Source organism: Phalaenopsis equestris, unplaced genomic scaffold (assembly GCF_001263595.1).
Source record: "Phalaenopsis equestris unplaced genomic scaffold, ASM126359v1 Scaffold000022, whole genome shotgun sequence".
Classification (NCBI taxonomy): Eukaryota; Viridiplantae; Streptophyta; class Magnoliopsida; order Asparagales; family Orchidaceae; genus Phalaenopsis; species Phalaenopsis equestris.
This window is the reverse complement of record NW_018164464.1, coordinates 1342176-1361991: the sequence shown is the minus strand read 5'-3', so window position 1 is coordinate 1361991 and position 19816 is coordinate 1342176. Positions and strand designations below refer to the sequence as shown.

The window sequence follows — 19816 nt, the reverse complement described above, 5'->3', positions numbered from 1 at the left end:
AACTATTGTAAGCTTTTTCTAAATCAATAAAAATCATATGTAGATTCAACTTATTCTCTTTGAACTTCTCCATCAAATCTCTTAGTAAATGTATAGCTTTCATGATAGACCTACCGGTCACCTCCACTTCTCAGGCATCTTTTTAGTTTTTAAAATATTATTAAAGAGTTTAGTAAGTCAAGAAACTCTCAAATTTCCTAGCTAATTATTTCCACACTTCAATTGGGATTTCATCAGGTCCTATAGACTTTTCACCCTTGGTTTTCCTTAAAGCCTCATCAACTTCTTTTTTACTAATGCGATGGTAAAAGTAAGCTAAGAAACTCTCAAATCTCCTAATTATTTCCACACTTCAATTGGGATTTCATCAGGTCCTACAGACTTTCCAGCCTTGGTTTTCTTTAAAGCCTCCTCAACTTTTTTTTTACTAATGCGACGATAAAAATGAAACGTTTTATTATTATTCACGATATTAAGATCACTAAGGTCGATCATTTTTTCAGAAACTTCATTAAAAATTTTATCAAAATAACTCACCCACCTTTGTTGAATATCTTTTTTTTTTAAAAAGTATTTTTTTATTTTCATCTCTAATACACTTTACTTGAGTTAAATCTTTATTTTTCTTTTCTCTTTGTTTGGATAGTTTATACATATATTTTTCACCCTCCTTAGTATCCAATCTATTATAAATATAACTAAAAACAGAATTTTTAGCCTCACAGATTGTTCTTTTAGACTCCCTGCGAGTCGTTTGATATTTTTTCCCAGTTCTCTAAACTTTTACATTTAAACCAATTTTTATAACATAATTTCTTATATTTTATGTCTTATTGCACATTATTATTCCAGCACCAACTATTTTTATTCTCAGTTCTCTAAGCACATATTTTGTTAATTATTTAATAGTGTTTGTTACTTTATCCCACATAACATTTGTTTCTTCATAAACTTCCCAAATTTTGAAATCTTGAATTTTACTCATAAAATAATTTTATTTGTCTTTTAGGTTTCCCCATCTAATTCTACAATGATGAGTCATAGTTTTTTTTTTTTATTTTACAACTCTTCATCTTAAAATATAGAACTAATAAACGATGTTGGGTATTTAAATTCTCACTAGGAATGACTTTACAATCATTACAATCTCGACGATCTCTTCTTCTCATAAGAAAATAATTAATTTATGTTTTATTAGATCCACTCTTATAAGCAATAAGATGCTCATCTCTTTTCTTGAATAAAATATTATTAATAACAAAATCATACGCTAAAGCAAAATTTTAAATAACTCTACTTTCTTCATTAGTTACTCCAAAACTATAGCCATCATGAGCATTTTTAAAGTCTTCTACCACTCTACCGACATGTCTATTTAAATCTCCACCAATAAAAATTCTTTCTTCAATAAGTATCATTTGTATTAAGTCTTCCAAGTCATTCAAAAATTTATCTTCAGACCCTTGTATCTAAACCTACTTGAGGAGCATAAACACTTATAATATTAAAAATCTTAGTATCAATGATAATCTTAAGGGCTATAATTTTATCTCCAACTCTATTAATTTTTACAAAATTATCTTTTAAACTCTTATTTATAATTACACTTACACAATTTCTAGTGAGACTATTACCAGAATGCCAAAGTTTAAAACCTAAATTATCAATCTCCTTAGTATTTTCTCCAACCCATTTAGTTTCTCGAATACATAAGATATTAATTTACCTATGAATCGTAATATCAACTAATTCCATTAATTTACCATTGAGAGCACCTATATTCCAAGATCATATTCTAATATTAGTTTCATCAATTTCATGGACTAACTTCTTCACCCACATTCGTCCGTAATGTGGGAACCCTTGCTTATTTGACACTAAACCCGGGCACACTTTTCACTGTATTCAGGCTGTATAGCGCGTCACTTCCAGGGGCAGCCCTAGCAGTTACACGATGATCAAAATGATTCATGTCATAATAAGTAAGGGTTATACAATAACCTAGGCACGGTGTAGCGTACAACTAATAATATAAAAATTATGACATAAAAAGTGTCTTTAAAAAGCAAACTCACTAGGTAAAAACTAAATGAGTTAAATATAAATGGTTATACAGAACACATAACTATAATCAATTAAAGTTATACCCACTATATTACCAGTGGAAACTCAACGATTGACAACTCTCGTGTACAGTGTCACCTAATTGACTATTTTGATAGTTTGAAAGTACTGACATAATAAGATATGATATTGCACTAACTTATTATAATTGGTATAGGGAAAATATCACGTATGATTAGTCAGATCACTTAACTTGTATATTATATGTGTGATGATTGTTTCGTTTGATTATATTCAATTTAATAATGTTACTATTTTGATTTGATACCATAGTGTAGATATTTATAGTATACATATGCATGTTCAACAACTTACATACTTACTTGTTCAACATATATGACGTGATAATAAATCAATCACGTATATTGATCTATTTTTGTGCTTTGATTTCAATTGTATGTTTCGTGTAACCTATTGAGTTGTTCACTTACTCTGATTGTTTTTAAATGTTTTTAAAGAATGGTAAGAATCCAGTAAGATGAGCTGATAGTACTTGGTGATAGAGATGTATTTTAATATATGTATTTTGAGATTATGATAAATTTGTATATTTTGTTGGAAAATCATGATCAATGTATATAATGTTTTGGATGTAAATAATTTTTTTGTATATATGGAAAATGAAATGATAATGGTCTTTAGCTTTCTTTATACTATTATTGGTGACTTAGTGGCTCTGTGTAAAGAAAATGAGAAGATAAAAAAAAATTCTTTTAAATAGATCTTGCGCTAAATAATCTATTGCACACTCGATATGATATAATATATTAGTTTATATGAGTTATATTAGGTTCGGTCGTGACATTTCAAATCCAAGTAGTACATCAATTAGGTTCATCTATGCTAAGACAACTCGCATCTTAAACCACCGAAGTAAAAATCTAGTATTTTAATCTAAAAGAGGAATGTCATACTTAATTGTTATCATCGTCGAGAACAAAACTTATCTCTGATATCACTTGTTATAACTTGATATTGATTCAATGTAAAGAGTAATAAAATAAACAAATGAAAGAACACATTAATTTTATATGGAGAACCCAGATGGGAAAAATCACAGGTAGATGAGGAGAAATCGCTATATAAAATCTAAAGTTACAAGTGGAAAGCTTTGACAAACAAAAAACTAAAACATAGAAAATAAAATAATTAAAATGAGTCAATAAACACAAATTGCAATCTAAATACTATTATAAGATTGATCAAATGTTCGAAGCCTTCAATTCGCATGCATGCTCATTTTTTTTCTTCTAAAGCCTCCATCCGCACACTCACAAATTTCTTAATTATATAGTATCAGTTCATATGCTCATAATTTTCTTATAAGATGGTTTGCGGGACCCACAAAATTTTTTGTCACATTTTGCACAATTACAAAAGAAAAAAAAAAAAAGAGCACATCAATACTTTAATTTATAAATTTATTTTGAGAAGTAATAAATAAATTAAAACGTGTGTATCAAGCATAGCCTTTTTTACATATTGCACCCATTTTAAAGGCAAATCAAACCGATATAAATCCTCAAAATTTGTGGGGGCATTTTACCTACATAGCACCCCAAATATTGCTATTTACAACTAGCACCCATTTTTGTCTACTTCTCAAACTCTCACTCAAATGACGAAATTCATGATGAAACATCCAACTCATATTTTTTATTTTTATCAAATTCTCAACTTTATGATGGTCCGTCCAGGCCAACCATTGGTCTCTATTTCGTCATAAACATCATCAGCAGGCGACGTGACGATCGGTAGTTGGTTGTCCGGACAATCACAGAATATCTTCCCCTGATCATGACGCACTTAAATACATTCCGTAGTTTAAAAATAAATAACGCTTGTGCGCTATGTAAATAGAAATGTCGTGGGTGCAATTTATCTAATAATCCTCTTCTCTTTTTTTTTTGAATTAAGGATTCGACGGCTGCTAAAAACTAACTGAACCATAGAAAATCTGCAAATTTGAAATTTGTACAATCACCAGATCTGTTACAACGTTCCACAATTATCGTTGCTACAAAAGCGCAACGTAATTATTTCATTTGTTTTTGTAATATTATTTCCAAGTGCAACAACCTTAAATGCAAACACCCAGCCCCCACAGCAGCCAAAGTAAAAAAAAAACTAGAATAAGCCATCATCTCCTTCTCAGATTTCCACTTCTTAATGCAACCTCGCCGCCGGTGAGCCCCTCCGCCGCCCTTCAATCTATATATTCTCTGCAGTTGTTCTCAATCCTATTCAATCTTCATTTCTTCGAGAAAATATTATGTGATTTAGATCGCACCACACCATCATGCAAACAGTATATTGTGTTCAATGTTGCCATACTGACATCAAATTATCGGGACGTAATATTTTTTTCCATGTCTACATCTTCTATTGTCATATGCTATCATCTTAATGCAATCTCGTCGCTGGTGAGCTACACCGCCGCACTTCATTCTATATATTCTCTCCAATCTTTTTCAATCCAATTTAATCTTCATTTCTACGAGAAAAATATTAGGTGGCGTAGATCGCACCACACCATCATGCAAACTGTATAGTGCATTCAATGCTGCAATAATGACATCAAATTATCGTAATATTTTTTCCATTTTTAAATCTTTTATAAGTCATTTGCTATTTTTCTTATTGATCTTAATGCAATCTCGCCATTTGTGAACTACTCCGCCGCACTTCAATCTATATGCTCTCGGTACTTGATCTCAAGCCTATTTAATGGGAAAAATTTTGTACGGAGCCCATACGCAAAGCTACGCACGGGCTCCAATCACATTTTTTAAATTAAAAAAAAATAATTAACAGTAGGGTCCACTGACATACAATTTTGGATAGAGATTATTTTAATTAATTGTAGGGAGAAATTTTTCCTATTTAATCTTCATTTGACATCAAATCATCCGGACGTTGTATTTTTTCCATCTCAACATCTTCTATTGTCATATTCTATTCTTCTGCAACCTCGCCGCCGGTGAGCCCCTCCGCCGCCCTTTATATAGTCTCTGCAGTTGTTCTCAATCCTATTCAATCTTCATTTCTACGAGAAAATATTATGTGATTTAGATCGCACCACACCATCATGCAAACAGTATAATGTGTTCAATGTTGCCATACTGACATCAAATTATCAGGACGTAACATTTTTTTTTCCATTTCTACATCTTCTATTCTCATATGCTATCATCTTAATGCAATCTCGTCGCTGGTGAGCTACACCGCCGCACTTCATTCTATATATTCTCTGCAATCTTTTTCAATCCAATTTAATCTTCATTTCTATGAAAAAATATTACGTGGCGTAGATCGCACCGCACCATCGTGCAAACCGTATAGTGCGTTCAACGTTTCTATGCTGACATCAAATTATCGAGACGTAATATTTTTTCCATTTTTAAATCTTCTATTGTCGTTTGCTGTTCTTCTTATTGATCTTAATGCAATCTCGCCATTGGTGAGCTACTCCGCCGCACTTCAATCTATATGCTCTCCGCATTTGTTCTCAAGCCTATTTAATGGGAAAAATTTTGTGCGGAGCCCGTACGCAAAGCTGTGCACGGACTCCAATCATATTTTTAAAATAAAAAAATAATTAAAAGTGGGGTTCACTGACATACAATTTTAAATAGATATGATTTTAATTGTTTGTAGAGAAAAATTTTTCCTATTTAATTTTCATTTCTATGAGAAAATTTTATATCACTTAGATTGCACCACACTACCGTGCAAACGATACAGTGTGTTTAATATTGTCATACTGACATCAAATTATCTGGACTAATATTTTTTCCATCTCAACATCTATTGTCATATGCTATTCTTCGCATTCATCTTAATGTTTTTGTCTTCCATTTAGCTCAATGATTCAATCATCAGGCGAGAGGGCAGCAATGAGCAGGGAACCGCGCCCGCCATGCGCGGGCTGCAAGTTCCTGCGCAGAAAATGCCAGCCCAACTGCATCTTCGCCCCTCACTTCCCCTCCAACCAACCCCACAAATTCGCCGACGTGCACCGAGTCTTCGGAGCCAGCAACATCGCCAAACTCCTCAACGATTTGCCTCCCAACTTGCGCGATGACGCGGTGCTATCCCTCGTCTACGAAGCCCAGATGCGGCTCCACGATCCCGTCTTCGGCTGCGTGGGCATCATACTCGTGCTGGAGGATCAACTGCAGAGGCTCAAGTCCGATCTGTCACGCGCGTGGGGGGAGCTGATGGGGTTGGAGATGGCTGCGGGGATGCAGGAGCAGCAAAGGATGATGATGATGATGATGATGATGGCGGCGAGTGGCAGCGGGGCGGTTGATGATTCCGGTTTAGTGACCGGTGGTTCGTTTGGTGGGCATCGCTGGTGAGCTACACCGCCGCACTCCATTCTATATATTCTCTGCAATCTTTTTCAATCCAATTTAATCTTCATTTCTATGAAAAAATATTACGTGGCGTAGATCGCACCGCACCATCGTGCAAACCGTATAGTGCGTTCAACGTTTCTATGCTGACATCAAATTATCGAGACGTAATATTTTTTCCATTTTTAAATCTTCTATTGTCGTTTGCTGTTCTTCTTATTGATCTTAATGCAATCTCGCCATTGGTGAGCTACTCCGCCGCACTTCAATCTATATGCTCTCCGCATTTGTTCTCAAGCCTATTTAATGGGAAAAATTTTGTGCGGAGCCCGTACGCAAAGCTGTGCACGGACTCCAATCATATTTTTAAAATAAAAAAATAATTAAAAGTGGGGTTCACTGACATACAATTTTAAATAGATATGATTTTAATTGTTTGTAGAGAAAAATTTTTCCTATTTAATTTTCATTTCTATGAGAAAATTTTATATCACTTAGATTGCACCACACTACCGTGCAAACGATACAGTGTGTTTAATATTGTCATACTGACATCAAATTATCTGGACTAATATTTTTTCCATCTCAACATCTATTGTCATATGCTATTCTTCGCATTCATCTTAATGTTTTTGTCTTCCATTTAGCTCAATGATTCAATCATCAGGCGAGAGGGCAGCAATGAGCAGGGAACCGCGCCCGCCATGCGCGGGCTGCAAGTTCCTGCGCAGAAAATGCCAGCCCAACTGCATCTTCGCCCCTCACTTCCCCTCCAACCAACCCCACAAATTCGCCGACGTGCACCGAGTCTTCGGAGCCAGCAACATCGCCAAACTCCTCAACGATTTGCCTCCCAACTTGCGCGATGACGCGGTGCTATCCCTCGTCTACGAAGCCCAGATGCGGCTCCACGATCCCGTCTTCGGCTGCGTGGGCATCATACTCGTGCTGGAGGATCAACTGCAGAGGCTCAAGTCCGATCTGTCGCGCGCGTGGGGGGAGCTGATGGGGTTGGAGATGGCTGCGGGGATGCAGGAGCAGCAAAGGATGATGATGATGATGATGATGATGGCGGCGAGTGGCAGCGGGGCGGTTGATGATTCCGGTTTAGTGACCGGTGGTTCGTTTGGTGGGCAGCTGGGAGTGGCGGAGGCTGCCGGAGGAGATGATGAGGGGTATTGTGGAGGTATTTTATTTAAAATTTTATATACAAGTGAGAATATATTAATAAGTGAAACTTCACATTCATGGTTGTCCCTGTTTTTTCGGACTCATAGAATTGAGATTAAGCTTGAGCTCGATCCCGATTAATCAAGTAAGTTTAAGCTCAAATCTAAGACGGTTCTAACTTCACTCATTTACACTTAGTTTTATTAGAGAATTTTCCATCCGGACAATCAATCTCTGACAGTCATGTCACCATTCACGTCATGGACAGACGACGTGGCTGCCAGTGGTTGGTCGTCTAAACGGAATATTTTTCTAGTTTTAAGGCTTTATCATGATTTTAAGGTGTTCATAGTTAGAGGCCTAAATAATAATAATAATAATAATGAAATAAATCCAAATTATAATAGTTTAATCTTCAAATAGATTATTTGTTTTGGTATCATTATTTTGTTAGTGAAGATTAAAGTAACAAAAGTTTTAATTATTATAAAAAAATCAACCATTTTCTTGCAGAGAGCATTTAGCATAGACTTGAGAAATAAATTTAATAATTTTTTTGGGATAGTTAGATAAAGACCACCTGAAAGATTGATATTTTCAGATTAGCCACCCAAGTGATTTTTTTGAACTACTGAACTGAAGTATTTACGCGTGTCACGATCAAATTATTGAAAATTTTATAAAAATGAAACATACAGGTTGGGTCATTACATGAATTTTGATATTTGAGTGAAATTTTGAAAAATGGAGGAAATAGGGTGGTTGATTTGTAAATAGAAAGCTTTGGGTATACATTAAAGTTTGATATTTATATTTATAACACATTGATGTTATAAATCTCTACATAAAAATCAACAAAATGATATCTTTGATGTGATGTTAAAGATTTGATTGTTAAGACTATAAAGTCTGAGGTTTAAGCGCTAAATATACAAATTCATAAGAATTAATTATGTTATGTACATATGCAAATATCCCCTTTTTAATGACTAATTTTATAATTTTTTTTTAGTTGCAGGAGTTGGGGATTATCTCCCATAGCTGAAGTGAGGAAGCCGATGAAGAGGCTTACATGCACTTCTACTGCTACTTGTAAACCTTCTTTCTCCTCCAAGTCCATTAATGGTTCCCAACCTCTCTTTTTAGCAATTTTCTTAGGTGAATTTCCATATGAATATTAAGTACTTTATAAATATAAACTAATTTTGATTTTAGCAAATTTAAGTCTTATTTCTATGTTTGTTTGTTAATAAATGATTGTGTTGGATGATTGCATTAATGACTATGTTTATCATGTTAACATCGACTTTAGTAGAGTATCATGGTAAGGAAGACATATTACATGTGTTACATGTATGTGCAGAGCGGATCTGGCATACGTGATAAAATAAATTTGTATGTAAAGTGTAGCAGTGAATATGAATACTTGGATGAGCATTCAAAAGCAAGATATCTTAGTAGAGATGCTTACAATTCTTTGCATGATATTATCATTGAGGGTTTTATTTTTGAAATCAAGTGATATGTAGCTATTAAGGGAATGCATACCCATGTGTAATAATCATAAATAAAAGAAAATATGCTCCAAATAAACCATCATAGGTGTGTAAAGCCGAACTGGTTGGCACTTCAGTTGGCAGCGGTGTTGTAAGTACCTTGGTGCTCGGGTTTAAGACTCGCCTTGAATAACACATTATCAGCTTGGGGGGACTGCAAATATTGCAGTCCATCTTTAAGAGAAAAAAAACCATGAATTGAGGTTGCAAGATTTTATACACTTGTTTGCATTTAAAAATTATTGAAGTGCATTCCATGAAAGACATGTATATATGCGTATAGTCCTAATACAAGTTTATAGGATTGTTCATACTTAAGGCATAAAATTGGAAGAACATGCCCTGAAAGTCTTGCATATGTGGTGTATGATTTTAAATTTTAGTTTAGAGGATTATACACACTATTCTATAGAATAAAAGTTAAAGAACTTCCCTCAAAATAGCTTTATTGAGGTGCATATACCCTAAAATTGATTTTATAAAATTTTAATCACATGTCCAACACAAAGGATGGAAAAACTTACCCTAGAACACATGTATACATTTATGTAAAACTCATTAATTAAATTTGCATTGTTTACACGTGATCTCACACCTTCCTAATTTTGTGGAAAAAATAAAGTGATACAAGTGTAAGTGGGCGACAATCAAGATAAGTTAAAATAACAAATTCTTCAGCATTTAAACTTGATGTTAATGAGTATGATGTTCATCTTATTTGTCACTTCCCAATAAGTGTTGGATTTATGGTCACACATGTAACAGATTATGATTCATGTGAAACAGCAATATCAGAAACATATGCACTCTCTGGTAATATACGTTAAAGTATAATCAATTCAAGGAAATATACCAACAAATGTGAGTAAGCTAGTAAGTTTTCATGAATCACAATAATGTCTTATTAGATGAGTCAAGAGTCAACAGAGCTTAATTGTGTGATTCAAATGTGAGTGCATATTTTGTAAAAGCATAAAATTTTATATTTTAGATTATTTGTGCATTAGATTAATGAAATGTTATTATTTTTTACATGCAGGCCAACTACTTCAAGGCCTAACCCATTGATGCTAGCACGTCAAAATATAGTATGCTCACACAAATAGAATTTTTTAATGAGCCTAAACTATATAAAAGTTACTCACCAAATATATGCATCCATGAGCAGTATGTGAGAAAAAATATAAAAAACAGATGATAGTTTATCTGGCCAAACTCTAAATAAAGTGATTCTAATGATTTAGATAATTTAGACATTATAGATTCAACCAGGTTAAGAAGGAATGACATATTACATGATGTTGCATTAAATAAATTTCTTAATCAAATTATATCTAATAATGATTTTTCTCAATTTTATCAAAATGCTCAAATGTGGGATGCATATGTTAATTTTGATGGTCCTTTTGACCATCATATAGAAAACACGAAGAGTTTAGTTTCTTTTAATTTGCATGTTGGTATGATCTTACAAAAAAAATTTGTATTACATAAGACCTTAAATACATGATCCATTAGCAATATATTGAATATAAGAGATTCATTTTAAATATATCTAAATTATCAATTACATATGCTCATCATGATTATGTAATAAGACATTAGGGGTGGTATTCATATGCTACAAAAAAATAAGCTTTAAGAGATGCATGGCGTGTCTCAACCATTATATGTCTACATATATGTAGTCATTCAAGTATGCAAAAGAGATCACAAACAATGAACTTCTAAATTTATTTGTCATTTTATAATTCTATGCATACGTCACCAAATAGATATAAAATTAAGCAAAATAATTGGGCATACTGAAGCCAAATTTAGCTTGAGTCATATATATGAAAACTTCGGATGTAAGGTGAAATAAAATTAGAATAATATTTAGTAGTTGAGAAGAGTAATATAAGCATTTGTATCATTTTATGGAATTTATCAGAAATATAACGACCAACTCTATTTATAGAATTAATTTTACCCCAGCATCATTTTAAAAGTTTGTTTTGGATTTTTGAACCATCACTTTGAGGCTGGTGCCACTGTTGTCTAGTGTTAAGTCTTAATGGTACATTTTTATTAGAAAAGCATAGAGGAATACTCTTAATTGATATTGGTATCAATGCTAATAACAGTCTATTCTCACTTCAATTGTATAGTTCAGTCTAAATCAAATGATTCATGGATGTGATTTTTACGTAACCTGCATTCCTCCATTGAAAGCATTAGGTCAAGACAAGATCTTTGTATGGTGTTAGATAAGCATTCTGGTTTGATCCGTGGTTGCAGAGGCCTTTTCTTGGACTGGACATCATAATTATTTTTGTTATTTATGGGAGACTTTTAAGAAATATGTGCACCAAAAGAGACTAAAAGATGCAGATCTGTTAGAAAATGTATGCTACTGAAAAAACAAACTTTAATAATTTTACTTTGCAAATGTATGGTTTTTTTAATGTAAAAAAGGAATGTCCCGACATTATTAAGTAATTTTAGCGTCCGAACATTCTGACGCTATTCTGGTGCTATTGGGTTGATTTATCCTCGGAGCTTGATGCAAATCTTCTGTGTCAAAATTTTCAATCTTAAAACAACGTGCGACGCTAAATGGATGTAAATCGGACACTAATTTTGCATCGAATTTGAGTCTGACGCTAATCCGTATCCTGTAGTCTACAGGCTTCTCTTTTTTGTTTTAACTTTAATATGTACGCAATATTTAAATGAGTGCAAGAAATTTGTAAGATTCCAATAAGTTAGATCTGACTAAGTTAAGTTTACACCTTTGTGAGGGCAGTCCGGATCAAGAGCTTAGCATGCTCGACTCCTCCTCGAGTAGATATTTGGTTGTAAGGTTTCACAGAGTTTTGTTCAGGATTCGAGCAGATTTTATGAAGCATTTCAGCAGGGCGTTAGCAAGTTTTAAGGCTTTCTATGAGCTGTCTAGCAGCAGGATTCCAACAACATTTCAAATGGATTCAAGAGCTGATTCATTGTTGATTTGATATAGGTTTGGGTGGTATTAAAGGGGCTGTTTGGTGGCTTATTTGGAGGCTATTTGGTGGCAAACTTTTGGCAGGAAGATCCTCTAAATTAATAAATTTATGCATGCAAAGATTGAAGTTTATATGCTGGATATGCAAATGGATAAGAATTGAGTGATATGCATGCAAATATTTAATTTTTTGCGAGGGATATGTAAAAACATAAGAATAATGTCATGTGCAATTCTTATATTAAATTCCAACGTAAAACAGTCAAACTTCAATCAAATTTCCGGAATCAATGAATAATACACAAATGAATCGTATTTTGGGATATCCAAGCCTCTATGAGATCATTTATGTATTTACCACGCAATTCCTCTGCATTCGCATATCTGAAATTTAGATTTTAATATTCCAATTTTTATATCAAATCTTAAATACAATGTAATTGACTTTAAAAAAAAAACGAAGCACGCATCTTCAAAGATAGTTTGATTATAACAATATGAAACTCAAGTGAAGTTGTTAGATATGCAAATACATAGGAGTCATGTGGTATGTACCTAAAAACTCCCTCCTTTGTTTGCCTTTTAAACGCAAAAGAGATGATTGAAAAGAAATGTCAGCAGTATAACTGATGTGATACATATGCATGATCTTTCCAACACAAATGAAATTGAATGAGGCAAATTCACAAGAAAAATCAACCTATGGAATTTAATTCAAGCAATATGAAATCCATCACATTCTCCACAAGCATTTTGTTAGATAGGTGGAATGAGGTCATAAAGCCTATGCAAGAATGCATAACTTAGATGATCAAAAGCAACCACATATATAATTTGTCATAATTTACACAAACATTTCAGTTGAATGAGTAATTTAGACATCCAACACGTTTACATGAAGAGAAATTAAGAAAACATACTTACTTAAGAAATACATGTATACCTTCACGAGGTGGATTAAGGTGGGCCATTTCGCTCATTCGACTCCTCTTTATATAACCTTTACTGCAATTACAAAATTACCGTGCTCTTCCATCTGGCCCTTGTCTGGTATATATGAGTCGTACCTAACAAACATATAAGGTATGTCTGACGGCTAGAGAGATGGGGGAGGAGTGGGAGTGAGGTGGGTGGCTGTTGGTGGGAGTGAAGCGGGAAGGAAATAGGGAGTGCTTGGTTTCTGTTTTTGGTTGGGAGAAAAAATGGAGAGGTTTTATGAATGGAAGAGCAGCTCTCGGGCAGAGGAGGATGGGAGAGGGAATAGCGTGAAAAAGACAGAGAGGGAACCGTTCCAAACCGTGAGATGGAGGAGTGGAGTGTAGTGAGTGTGCTGTTTTACTGCTTACCTTGCTCCTCCATTTGGACGAGAGGAGGGGCGAAGGATTTTGCGATTTTTGTCGGAGGGAGATCGAAGAAAGAAGGGAGAGCCTCGGCAGCTTTGCGTGGGGTTCGGTTGAGAAATGGACAGGGAGAATGGTGGGCCCAAAAGTTGAAAAATTATTCCACATCATGCACAAAATGCAGAAATGCGTGTCCGATCTCTAAGGTTAATTAAAAAAAAGAAAATCAGAATAATGCCCACCATCATACATCTTTACTGTTATGAACGGCGAAAATCAAACCGTATGGAATAATTTTTCTAAAAAAAATTTTTCCAGACTCTGGAGGTATCTCTAGGTGTGTGGAAGAAATATTAACGGAAACTGTAGATTCTCTAAACCGTGTAATTATTAAGTATGACTCATATACCATAAGCGACAGATGCTAGAGCGGAGCAGAAGAATATGTTCAAATCGGGGGAGTTTTGTTGTGTGTGGGTTGGGGGTGCTGGGCAACACCCTGCGGTATGGTACATGGGATAATTTTATAATTACATATTATACTCTAGGTTTATATATATATATATATATATATATGCATATTTGTAATCATAAGTGTAATGTTGTATTCTGTACTTTTTTCTGAATTGAAGAAAAATCGCCGCTTTGCTCCCGAGGACGTAGACATCTTTGTCAAAACTTATTAAATCTCTATGTGTTTTTTTATGGATTTGTGTCTATTCTTATTTTTCTTCGCCCTAATTTCTCACATGTGGTATCAGAGAGATATTCTAGGGCAGGGAAGAAAAATATCGACGCATAGGAGGAATATTTGACAGGGGAGATCAACGGCTATGGTTCAGCGGCAAAAGCTTCGGAGTTTTTTTGTGGCTTCGGTGAATTCGGTCGAGGCAAGGAGTTCGGCGGTTTGGATCGTGATAGAGAGGCGAATTCTGGCATCTCAGATTTGGGACACATAGAGATTCGCGGCAGACGGGAGGAGTTCGCAAAGGGGCTTCGATTGCGAGCAGTTTGACGGTGACGCAGAGGAAGTTCGGCTGGCGTTCGCGACACAGAAAGGCGAATCACAGTTCTGCTACAGGGCTTCCTCGTGCGAACAAACGAGAAGGCAAAGTTCACAGAGGAGGTTGTGAATAGACAAATTTGGAGGTTGTGAGGATTTCGGCTTCGAGGAGTCGAGGAATTCCGCAGAGGTTATTCCGTTCGCGACACATGAGTTCGCGACGCAGGAGATCGCAAGATCAGGCGGAGGCAGAAGCGGTTCGGGCAGCGCTCCGTTCGACGTGATAGGCAGTCGGAAGGCAGAGCGCGTGAGCAGAATTGGAAGGGAATATTCTCTTTCAGAAAATTGTCGTGGAAAAGGAAGTTTCTGTTGCTGCACGCGGACAAAAGCGGAAAAGGAAATATCAGGAAAAGAAATTTTCTTAAAATTATTTTTAAGGGAAACTTAATTAAAGGAAACTTAATTAAGAGAATATTTCAATTCTTTTTCGGAAAGTTTCTGTTGTTTTTTTAGAAATTTAATAAAGGGAAACTCAATTAATGAAACTTAATTAAGATAATATTTCAATCCTTTTTCAGAAAGATTTTGTTGCTTTTCTGAGGAACTTAATTAAGGAAACTTAATTAAGAGAACATTTCAATCATTTTTTTGGAAAGATTCTGAGCAAAGAATTACAGAGGAATTTGCAGAAGAGTTTGCTGCAGGATCAATTTTAAATGACAATTTCTGGTGCAAAATTCTAGGTGGTGAAGTTCAATGGAACTGATAACTTCAGATTGTGGCAAACAACGGTAAAAGATCTATTGGCGCAACAGGAAATCTTGAAAGCTTTGCAGGCAACGAAACCAGATGTCATGGAGGATGAAGATTGAGAAGAATTGCAACAACAAGCAGTATCAACCATACGCTTGTGTCAGACATATGAGGTTATGTATCACGTGATGAATCTAAAATCTCCATGGGAGATATAAAAGAAATTGGAAATTCAATTTATGTCCAAATCTCTGACGAATAAATTGTATCTGAAGTAAAAGTTGTATGAGCTGAAGATGCAAGAAGGTTCTGATCTGACATAGCACGTGAATGACTTCAATCAAATAATCACAAATTTATCACGGCTTGATGTGAGTAATGAGGATGAAAACCAAACAATGATTTTGTTGTGTTCATTGTCTTTTTTTTTATGAACACTTGGTGACTACTCTGACATATGGGAAAGAAACCATTAGAGTTGATTAGATTACAGCAATTGTTGGCTCACAACCAACGGAAGTAAAATGCTGAGGAAAACTCTCATGCCGACAATTTATATGTTAAGGGTAATCAGGACCATGGAAGTAAGAAAGAGAATGAAGGTTTTCGAATGCTAAATTCCAGATCAAAGTCTAAAGGCAAAAAGACAATTCATTGCTACAAGTGCAAAGAGATTGTCCAAAGCTGAAGAAGCAAACTGAGGAGAAACGTGATGCATTATCGAATTCTGTAAATGTGGTGCAGAATGGCAATTCAGATTGCAGTGATGGTGATATTCTTTCAGTTTCATCAACTCAGTTTATGGATGCATGGATTCTTGAATCAGGATACTCTTATCACTAACACATAACAGGGAGTGACTTACTTCATACTGGTTAACTAATTATGACTCAGTTTATTTAGGTGATGATAGATATTGCAATATTGTTGGTATTGATGGAGTCAGAATTCAGATGTATGATGACACTGTTAGAACATTATATGATGTCAAACATATTTTAGATCTGAAGATGAATTTGATTTACATGGGCACTTTGCATAGAAATGATTTTATTCCTAAGGCAGATGAGGATAGAGAAACCATCAGAATTGTTAAGGGTGCACTGAATGAGATGAAAGAGAAGTTAACTGCAGGTAATATCTACAACTGTTGGGGAGTAAAATTGTAGGTGGAGTCCATTCTGTGGAGTCAGATGATGATAATACAAAGTTATGACATATGCGTCTGGGTCATCTTAGTGAACGTGAGATGATGAAATTGCATAGAAGAAACCTGTTGCATTGTGTTAAAAGCTGCAAGCTCGATCTTTGTAACTTCTGTGTTCTTGGAAAACAGACTAGAGTCAGTTTTATGATTGGAAATCACAAAACTGAATGAATTCTTGATTATATGCATTCTGATGTATGGGGCCCTGACAGGGAATCGTCATTGGGAGGATCCTAGTATTTTGTTACATTTATTAATGATTTCTCCAGGAAAAATTGGGTGTATTTTTTGAAGTAGAATTATGAAGTATTCTCTAAATTCAAGCTGTGAAAAGCTGAGGTGGAGAACCAAACTGACAGAAAGATCAAATATTTGAGATTTGATAATGACACAGAGTACACAGATTTGTAGTTTCAGAAGTTTTGTGAGGAGCATAGGATTCAGAGACTTTTTCAATGCGGAAGACACCACAACAGAATAGTGTGGCAGAAATGATGAACAGATCCTTAATTGAAAGAGCAAGATGCTTGAGACTTAATGCAAGACTTCCTAAGAATTTCTGGGCAGAGGCTGTGAATATGACATATTATCTCATCAATAGATCACCTTGGGAATCGTTAGGTGACAAGGTTGCAGAAGAGGTATGGATAGATAATCCAGTTAATTTCGTTCATATATGAATTTTTGGTTGTCCTGCTTATGTGCATGTACCTTGAGATAAAAGATCAAAATTTGATGCAAAATCCAAGAAGTGCATCTTTTTGGCTTAAAAAGAAAGATGTGAAACGATACAAGTTTTGTGATCCAATCGCAAAGAAGATGATGATCAGCAGAGATGTAATTTTTGATGAGCAGTCCATGTTGCAACAAAATCAAGACAATGTATAAGGGAACAATTTCAATTTAAATGCATTGCAGATGGATTTAGAACAACATCCAGAAACAACTGAGAGAGTTGAAGGTTCAAATCCAATACCTGGTGATTCCATTCCAGATGATCTGCATAATCATAATCTAGATAGAGACAGACAGAGTCGCACCAATATAAGACCTCTTAGCAGATTAAGTTATGAAGACTTAGTCTCTTGTGCACTTCTCATCAATAGCGATGATCCAACAACTTTTCAAAGAGCTATCACCAACCAGGAGAAAGAGAAATGAATGGGTGCAATGGTTTAGGAGATGGAGTCTTTGCAGAAAAATCACACATGGGAGCTAGTTTAGTTTTATGAGGAAAAGAATGTTATTGGGTGAAAGTGGGTATACAAAAGGAAACCAGCAGTATCAAAAAAAAGGGGGAAAAGTTTAAGGCTCAACTTAGTAAAGGGATTTTCATAGCTGAAGGTGATAGATTATGATGAAATCTTTTCTCCTGTGATCAGACATACTTCAATCAGGACAGTGCTTGCATTAGTATTTATTTAAGACTTACATTTGGAGCAGATAGATGTTAAAATTGCTTTCTTACATGGTGATTTGGAGGAGCAAATTTTCATGAGCAGCCAGAAGGGTGCACTCAACCTAGACAGAAGCATCTGGTTTGCAAATTAAGGAAATCGTTGTATGGGTTGAAACAGTCTCCAAGACAATGGTACAAATAGTTTAACTCCTACAAGATTTAGATTGGCTACAAGCGATGTGAGTATAATTGTTGTGTTTATGTGAAGAGTCTTGATGATAATTCTATTATTTTTTTGTTACTGTATGTTGATATTATACTGATTGCTGCAAATAATATGAATGATGTCCATGGTTTGAAAGTTTTATTGAGTCAGGAATTTGACATGAAAGACTTGGATCCTACGAAGAAGATTCTTGGAATAAAGATTCATCGAGATAGATGCTCTAGACAATTATGTTTATCTCAACAAGGATGTGTTGAGAAAGTGTTGGACAAGTTTGAGTTGAGCAAAGCAAAGCCTGTGAGCACTCCATTGTCAAATTATTTTAAGCTTTCTTCAGAACAGTGTCTTAAGAAAGATACAAAAATCGAAGACACAAGCAATGTTTCATATGCTTGTGCAGTTGGCTGCTTGATGTATGCAATGATATGTACTAGTCCTGATTTATCTCATGTTGTTACTCAAGTCTGCAAATACATGTCTAAACCAAGAAGACAACATTGGGAAGTAGTCAAGTGGATTTTCAGGTATTTGAAGGGTACTGTAGGACATGAAATTATTTTTGATAGTCTGTAGAATGATCCTTCAGTTGTGTGGTACGTTGATTAAAATTATGCATGTGATTTGGATGACAGAAGGTCTTCTACTGAGTATGTGTTTACTCTTGGTGGAGGGCCAATATGCTGGAAATCAATAATTTAGTCTATTGTGACATTATTTACAATTGAAGCTGAGTACATGACAATAGTTAAAGCTGCAAAAGAAGCCTTATGGCTTGTTGGGCTAGTAAAGGAATTGGGCGTTGAGCATGGTAGAGTTTAGTTGCATTGTGACAATCAGAGTGTTATTTATCTGGCTAAGAACCAAGTGTACCATGCAACAACCAAACACATTGATGTCAAGTATCACAATATCAGAGAATTAATTGTTTTGGTGAGATACTGTTGCAGAAGGTTCATACTTATGATATTATAGATGATATGTTGACCAAGCCAGTTACTATCAACAAGTTCTTGCATTTCTTGGACATGTTAAATGTTTGCAGTTGCTAGAGAAGTATGGTGGCCCAACCCACTTCAGTGTGTAAGAAACTCCATGATGTATTTCTCCTAAGGGGGCTGGATATTCTCTAAGGTGGAGATTTGTTAGGTATGACTCATATACCATATAAAGGACATATGCTGGAGCGGAGCGGAAGAATTTATCAAAATCAGGGGAGTTTCATTGTGTGGGTTGGGGGTGCGGGGGCAACGCCCCGATGTACGACACATAGATAATTCTGTAATTACATATTGTACTCCAAGGTTATATATATGCATGTTTGTAGCTCTAGGGCTGATGTTGTATTTTGTACTTCTTTTTATGAATTGAAGGAGAAGGAAGGTCGTCACTCTGCTCCCGATGACGTAGACATCTTTGCCGAACAACATTAAATCTCTGTGTGTTATTGTGGATCAGTGTCGATTCTTACTTTTCCTTGCCCTATTTCTCAACAGTAATAACTCTAAAATACTCATCTTGACTCGTCTTGATTTGGCTAATGTTGTTAGTCAAGTCTGCAAATACATGTATAAACCAAGAAGGCGGCATTAAGAAGCAGTCAAGTGGATTTTCAGGTATCTGAAAGGTACTTTAAGACATGAAATTATTTTTTGCAGTCAGCAGTAGGGCTGTAAACGAGCCGAGCTTGAGCGAGC

The 19816-nt window shown here is 35.1% G+C and overlaps 2 protein-coding genes and 1 long non-coding RNA gene across 6 annotated transcripts; 2 read left to right on the top strand and 1 right to left on the bottom strand.

Moving 5' to 3' along the window:
* The first annotated feature begins 4195 nt into the window (after nt 1–4195).
* LOC110018414 (LOB domain-containing protein 6-like) lies at nt 4196–6485 on the top strand. Its single transcript, XM_020715723.1, has 2 exons — nt 4196–4310; nt 5987–6485. Exons 1-2 carry the CDS (start codon nt 4294–4296, stop codon nt 6483–6485), a joined length of 516 nt encoding a protein of 171 aa, XP_020571382.1. The 5' UTR covers nt 4196–4293.
* Nucleotides 6486–7087: 602 nt separating this feature from the next.
* On the top strand, nt 7088–8871 carry LOC110018461 (LOB domain-containing protein 6-like). 2 transcript variants are annotated; one of them, XM_020715782.1, is made up of 2 exons: nt 7088–7668; nt 8671–8871. In XM_020715782.1, exons 1-2 carry the CDS (start codon nt 7134–7136, stop codon nt 8691–8693), a joined length of 558 nt encoding a protein of 185 aa, XP_020571441.1. In that variant the 5' UTR covers nt 7088–7133; the 3' UTR covers nt 8694–8871. The 2 variants fall into 2 exon arrangements, with proteins under 2 accessions (XP_020571441.1, XP_020571440.1); XM_020715781.1 differs by having other exon boundaries at nt 8665–8871.
* A 245-nt stretch (nt 8872–9116) lies between these two features.
* LOC110018462 lies at nt 9117–13671 on the bottom strand. 3 transcript variants are annotated; one of them, XR_002293358.1, is made up of 2 exons: nt 13119–13671; nt 9117–9382 (listed from the first exon to the last, which is right to left on the bottom strand). It is a non-coding gene; the product is annotated as an uncharacterized LOC110018462 (long non-coding RNA). The 3 variants fall into 3 exon arrangements; XR_002293357.1 differs by having other exon boundaries at nt 13138–13671; XR_002293359.1 differs by having other exon boundaries at nt 9117–9362; nt 13138–13671.
* Nucleotides 13672–19816: the final 6145 nt, after the last annotated feature.

What these genes read in the sequence shown, in the direction of transcription:
- LOC110018461 (XM_020715781.1), top strand. Translation starts at nt 7,134, where the DNA reads ATGATTCAATCATCAGGCGAGAGGGCAGCAATGAGCAGGGAACCGCGC. An exon ending in TGATGAGGGGTATTGTGGAG is followed by an intron (nt 7,669 to 8,664) that starts GTATTTTATTTA and finishes ATTTTTTTTTAG; the next exon opens with TTGCAGGAGTTGGGGATTAT.